General features: G+C 35.7%; 1 protein-coding gene across 1 annotated transcript; it reads right to left on the reverse strand.

The window, feature by feature from the left end:
- Positions 1 to 4,151: 4,151 nt before the first annotated feature.
- On the reverse strand, positions 4,152 to 6,152 carry LOC111373968. Its single transcript, XM_022996569.1, has 2 exons — positions 6,068 to 6,152; positions 4,152 to 4,645 (listed from the first exon to the last, which is right to left on the reverse strand). The coding sequence occupies exons 1-2, from the start codon at positions 6,150 to 6,152 to the stop codon at positions 4,152 to 4,154; spliced, it is 579 nt and encodes a 192-aa protein (XP_022852337.1).
- Between the last annotated feature and the right edge of the window lie 972 nt (positions 6,153 to 7,124).

Below are 7,124 nucleotides of genomic sequence, written 5' to 3' on the forward strand. Positions count from 1 at the left end.
GCTCTGTACTCACTAGAATGTTTAAACTAGTTTCTTTCTTTACAAGTGGAAGCAGCAACGAGACTGATAATAGTACGTGTGAATGACTGAACAAACAATTTGATGTAAGCTAAAATCTTATTTCTTTTCCTTTTACTGAACTTTGCTCACAATTCCCTACCAAAGTTCGATATGGGAGATTTTGAATACTATCGGGCTAATGATGTAAAATCTTAAACACTAATAAAACTATAAAAGCGAAATACTTTAGGCATAATATAGCCGGAAAGGAAAATTATACAAAAAAGCATCAAGCATTATCTGGACAAAATAATTTATTTCAAAACTTTATCAGGTAGAGATTTCGCTACTACAATCTTCGATTTCACAAGGTGAGTAATATAATGGAACCCTATACATACAAGAAATTAAAAAAAAAAAAAAAAAGTTAAAACATACAAAAAAATTGAAGATGAAGTCGTCTAGAAACTACAAATATTCATACCTTAGGTTTCAATGGTCCAATTTTAGTACTATTTCTTAGGTATTTTCGAAGGAGTTAAAGATGAAATCTACCAACATCTACAAATCGAAAAGTGCTTTTTTGTAAAAGAATCAAGATCTCCATAGATGAAAGAAATTTGAAAGGTACTTTTTTTTTTTTTAAATTCCCTATTTTTATTAATTTGCCCTCACTTGTGGTGAAAGAATATCGTGGTTACATGTGAAAAAATTGAAAGCAGTAAATGAGGAAGACTACTTCCCTTACAATAATTGTAAATGCTAAAGAAAATGTATTATGCAGTAAAAGAGGAATTACTACTTCCCTTACAATAAGATTTGATGCAATTAAAGACAAAAACTTAAAACTAAAATTTAAAATAAAATTACAATTCATATTCTAAAGTTGGGCAATTCATGTCAATCAATTTGCACAAGTGCCCGAATATGACGTGGTAGGTCAGCAAGTTCATACATTTGATATCGTCGGTGATACCAACCTGCTGCAGCAAGAGCATTTGTAACCTGGTTTCCCTCTCTGTAGATGTGGGTAACTCTGTCTCTATTAAATGAGATGATGTCTACAATCATTCTAAGTATGCCTTGTATAGCCCATGGTCCTCCATCTTTGGTGATGCAATGAATTGCTACACTCGAATCTGCCTCAACCCAAATGTCTAGAAATCCAAGACAGTATCCCATTAAGAATAGCCCTAAGCCCTACTTCCAATATGTTGCACCGTCCATATGATGTTGAGAATGCCTTTATGCATTTTCCTGTGTGGTTCCTGACGATGCCTCCCCCACTCGCAAAGTCATCCTTGACACATCCATCAGCATTGATCTTTACAGTTTCAACTAATGGAGTGCGCCACCAAACTATAATGGGGAGAGGAGATGAAGGGAGGGTCATAGTAATCCCAAAAAGTGGGGCAAGCTGCATGTCATTACACCAGTGTAGTGGTCGAATTAATCTTCTAGTGTGAAGGAATGAGATCATACAATGCACCTTCCAAATGATTCGTCTTGATCTCATACGGATACCCCTATGCTTTGTGTCATTTCTCTCAATCCATAGAAACCTAAAAATAAGTAGATGGATAACGATGCAAATATGCCCATTCCAAGCAAGCCGTCCAGAGTACACCATCACAACAATCTTTGTCTGATACTCTTGCCTGCATTCATAGTAATCTGAAATAAGCCCCCAAAATGCTGCCAAACCTGATTTGATATATTGCTATCAGTAAACATATGGGTGATGTTATCAATTCCAGAACAACACTAACACCGAAAAGCCAACTGACTGCCAACCCTCCTCTGAATAATAGTATCCCTAGGAATCAAATCCTGCTATAATTTCCAACAGAAGAATGAGATTTTGGTAGGTATGATAGGGTTCTAGAGGAGATGATATAAATCCTGCGTTGGTTTGATAGAACAGATCAACTGCCATGCTAACTAAGTAGCAAATCTTCCATCTGATGTAGCCCTCCAAAAAATTTGATCTAGGACGTCGACACATAGTGGCATGTCAGCAATCTGTTCAACCCTAATTAGTGGAAGAGCCTGTATTAATCGTCTAAAGTTCCATCCAGTCTCCTCAAAAAAATCTTGCACTTTCTTAGAGGTGTGTTGCCTAATTAGGAGGATAGGCACCAAAGAAGTATCTTCCATCTAACAATCATGCCAAAAGAAAATCTGACCAGCCCCAAGTTGCCATGCAATATGTGGTTTTGCACGTTGTCCAAATCTCTTCATTCTTTTCCATATATGAGGGGCTGAATTAGGGATAGCTGCAAGTGATGAGTATGTCCTTCTACAGTATTTGCCTAATAAAAACTGAGCCCAAAGATATTTTTGGGATCTAAATAACTGCCATAACTTCATGAAAAATGTGTCCACCATATCCTATAGTCTTCTGAAGCTTAATCTACCCTCATCAGTAGGATAGCATTTTTCCTTCCACTTCCGCCAATGTAATCTCCGTGCATGATCCTTAGAGTCCCATAGGAATCTCGCCAATATACTTTCCACCTTTTTCAGTACAACCTTGGAAAGTCGCAGAATCTGGAAAAGATATACTAGTAAGGAGAAGAGAGCTGACCTCAGTAAAGTGATCCTACCATCAGGGAAAAGAAGTCTTGAAGCCCATCCAGAAATTCTATTCCTGATCTTCATAATAAGGTCATTAAACAGAATACTCCTCTTAGCCCCCTTACTATGTAAACGACTGTTGTTGATGAGAAAATCCAGTCAAAATCACAAGCCTCCGAATCAAAATATCCGATGCTCGCTTGGGCAGTATAAGACCACTTCTCTCTTTATTCACCAATTGGCCAGAGACCCGTTCATAGTGTTCCAAACATTCAATGACCCTTCTGATAGACTTCTTCTGACCATTAGCAAATATAATTACATCGTCAGCAAAGGCAAGATGAGAGATAAGATTAATGCCTTTATGCCGATATTCCATCCTAGGGTATACATGAAACTTTTGAGTAAGCAATCGAGATAAGTAATCTGCAGCAATAACAAATAAGAAGGGGGATATAAGAAAGGGGAGATAGGGTCTCCCTGTCTAAGTCCACTGAGGATGGGAAGAAACCATAACGCCTCCCATTCAGAAGTACTGAAAATCGACACTTCAAAATATACCTTCAGATCCTATCAATCCATAACTGGTCAAATCCAAACGCCTCTAAAATAGAATAAATGAATCCCCAGTCCATATGATCATATGTTTTAGTCATATCAAACTTTAGCATAGTATTTCCTCCTCGGACTTTATTATCCAACGTGTGTAGAAGCTCCTGAATCAAAAATATATTGTCCCTAATAAGATGACCGGGGATAAAACCACTTTGCTGCAGAGAAATAATACGAGGTAGTAATGAGCTTAATCTGGTGTTAAATAGCTTCGTGATAAGCTTGTTGAACACTATGCATAGGCTAATAGGTCGGTAATTCATCCGTCCAGAAGCATTATCCTTCTTCGGGAACGAAACAATAGACGTAGTAGCAAAATCCCGCGGTAAATGGCCACCCTCAAAGAAATCCATGATTGCACTGTACACATCATCCTGTATAATATCCCAACATTGCTGGCAGAATAAGGCTGAAAATCCATCTGGGCCGCAATACTATCAGCATCAATGCTAAAAATCGTCTCCCGTACCTTATCAATTAAAGGGAGACGGTTCAGTGTCATATTATTTGCTTCGGTTAGTATCCTAGGTATGATGTTAGGACAGATGGACTTCAACGACTATGAATGAGCAGATAATAAATCTTGGAAAAATTGAATCTCTGAGTTTTGTATGTCTGTTGGAGTAGAAAGATCTTCTCCTGATGAGTCGTGATAGTTCTAATTCGAGATCTAATTCGTCGTCCCTGTACCATCGCATGAAAATATCAGGTGTTGTGGTCCCCCTCACACACCCATCGCGATCTGGCCCTCTGTTTCCAAAAACCCTCATCAATATCTAAAGTCCGGTTTAAATCAGCCTGTGCATGATGAAGTAAATCACAATGCTTCGGTGTAGGGTCCCTATCAAATTCAATCTCTGCCTAATCGACCCTCATCTCAACGTCCTCACCCACTGAAATACATCACCGAATACTCGTTGATTCCATCACCGAAGCCCCTGTTTCAGCTTGAAGAACTTTTCCTAAAGAGCAGTCGTCCATGTCAAGTGAGTAGGGAGTGACCACTTCTGAGATACGAAGTCTAAGAAACCATGATGCTTAGTCCATACATTTAGGAACCGAAAAGGTCTAGGTGCTAAATCTTCATCAGAAATCCAATGTAAAAGTAGCGGTGAATGATCAGATGAGGTACAATGGAGATGCGCTACAGTAAGCTGTTTGCAAAAATCTACAGCTATTGAGTTTCTTAAGACTCTATCCAATCTTTTACTAACTCTACCATTTGTCCAAGTGAATTTAGACCCAGTAAAACCAGCATCCTCTAAACCACAGTCCATCATCATATTAGAGAAGTCACTAGAGCCACTATATCGCCTACTATGACCAGTGTGCTCAACCTCATGTGCAATGATATTAAAGTCTCCCTCAACTAGCCAAGAATCATCTATGGAGAGCGAAATGTGGTGAAGACCCACCCACAAGTCTCTCCTAACTGAGGCCTCACAAGCTGCATACACTGGTGTTAATTCCAAAGAAGTTGAAGATGAAATCCTCCAAAATGTACAAATTAAAAAAATGTTTTTTTTTTGTTTTTGGTAAAAGAAACAAGGTCATCATAGATGAAAGAGATCTGAAACATATGATCTTTAGATTACGAGCGTTGAATTTGAGTACTACCTTTTGAGGCATTTCCATTTCACAAAAAGAACAAATTGAAGAATTGAAGAATTAGAAAGAAATCTACATCTACACGAGAAGATGATAAGAATTTTGACAAGAGATTTTTTGATCTACGAATGCACAAGGCAAATAAAAAACTGCTCTAAAACATCCGTCGTACAATAAAGTAATCAAAGGACAATTGTTTAACAGACCACATTTATTACATGACCATTAAACCATTACTTTAACAATAATTTTCCTAAAATAGCCTTCACTTAATAACTTCACATGATTTTCCATGAATGATGATGTTAAGGGTAAAATGGGAATTAAAAATATTTACATGACATTATCCCACACAAGTCAAACTTTGAGACAAATATCATCTGCCCACTTACCATGATCGAGCAGCTACAGTGCACATCTAGATACATGACTTCACACGTGGAAAAGGAAACAAGATGAATCCAAATTGAGTTCCTACAAACAAACAGCTACAGTGCTCATCTAGTTGCATTCCTTAACACTTGGAATGAAAGACTCTATTCAAACTAGTTAAGTGTGAAATGAAAGGAGGAAAAAAAGAAAGAAGATAGAGATGATGATGATGATGATGATGATGATGATGATAATAGAAATAATGAAAGGGAGAGTCAACAATTGTGGATAGTGAAAAGACCATATTATCATTTTTGTTGTAAAGCTTCATGAATGAATGGTGAAGGATGGATGGGAATAAAAAAAGCTTCATGAATGAATAGTAAATGGAGGATTGTCTCTTAATATAGTAGGGATAATATAAAAATAATAAATAAAAATATTCTACACACACAAGCATTGGCTCGTACAATGCTTGGACTTGAGTGTTTTCAAGGAAATGTTAGTATTTTGAATGTGTCTGTAACGCCCCGAGATCTTTTTCATCTTCAATAATTTATTCTTTTATAAAAATAGGCTCCAGGTGTTATCAACATCTTCTTTGTCTAATTTAAGTGGAAATATCACTTTCATTAAGTGTTGAAATGCATAAAAATAGCTATTAAACAATGTGTACAAAATTCAATACAAAGATGTTCTTCAAATATGAGTTTGACAATTATCTTTTCTAGAAAATTTATTTGACAACCCCATAAACATCATTCGGTCAATCTTCCACGCGTCCCACGACCCGTTCTAATATGAAATTTTAGTAAGAGTGATTATTTTGAAAACACTCGATAAAAATATGTACACATTTTTATTCAAATGATATAAATATAAAACTGACATAACATACCGACATTTCTTAATTTAGAGCTCAAGGAATTTCTTAAGAATTCCCATATCCCGTAGGATTTAACATCTTTGACCAAACGATCCATTCCCTATGATTTAACATTTTTGACCTAGCAGTCCATCCCGAAGGATTTAACATAGAGTTCGACCTGAAGCCGTCATGGCATTTTATACCAAAAATTATACAAACATCACGGAATAAGAATTTATCACTTTACACAATGTATTCTTACCTCAATTGACACCCAAAATTCTGAAAAAAAGGTTTGAAATGATAATGTGAAAGTGAATAGTGAGTGTGTGTTAAAATAAAAATGAAGTTATGAAATTTTTAACACAAAACACTCTCACCTTACAACCTATATATAATTACTTGCATTTAACCTTCAAAGAAGTCAAAAGGTTGGTGACATAATTCAAAATCAATTAGGTTACTTATGACTTAATTAGGTTAATTATTTTGGTAATTATGTTAAATATCTTTTCAAATTCCTACGTGAAAGTTCTTCTCTTTTTTCTTTGTTTTTATTATTATTTATCTTAATAAAATATTAAAGGTTAACACATTTCATTTTATTAGAATAACTTGGACATGACTAACTTAAAATTACTTTTTTCTTGAGCCCAATATGAGCTTCAAAATGAGTATAATATTTGATATATTTCATCAATTTCTAAAATACTTAAAATATTCGACTCAAATAACTTACGATGAATTTTAAAAACTCATAAGCAAGGTAAATCTTTTATGCGAATAAGTGGGTTGAGCTTATCTTTTAACCTTTGGACTTTTTTGTGTGACGACAAATCTAAACATGAATTATTTCATTTGCTAAGTTACCCATAATAAGTTTAGGCCCATATGAAAGATAGTAAAAAAGTTCGGGGCGTTACAGTGTCGGATTCTCGTAGGCAATATTTTCATTTTAGTGTGTGCTATTACTACAATGGGATAGGCTTGTTTGTAGTTAACTTGAATAGAATGTCAAAGATAAGTGCACAATGTTTGAAAATTAAAAGCATAGAGAGTGGTATTCGTAAAGAAGCTAATGTGTGCT

This window comes from Olea europaea, unplaced genomic scaffold (assembly GCF_002742605.1).
Source record: "Olea europaea var. sylvestris unplaced genomic scaffold, O_europaea_v1 scaffold1187, whole genome shotgun sequence".
Taxonomy (NCBI): Eukaryota; Viridiplantae; Streptophyta; class Magnoliopsida; order Lamiales; family Oleaceae; genus Olea; species Olea europaea.

Bases quoted from the DNA above. Each gene is read 5' to 3' on its own strand.
- LOC111373968 (XM_022996569.1), bottom strand. From the start codon at position 6,152: ATGGATCGTTTGGTCAAAGATGTTAAATCCTACGGGATATGGGAATTC. The intron at 4,646-6,067 runs GTATGTTATGTC...AATTAACACCAG, and splicing joins CTCTAAATTAAGAAATGTCG to TGTATGCAGCTTGTGAGGCC.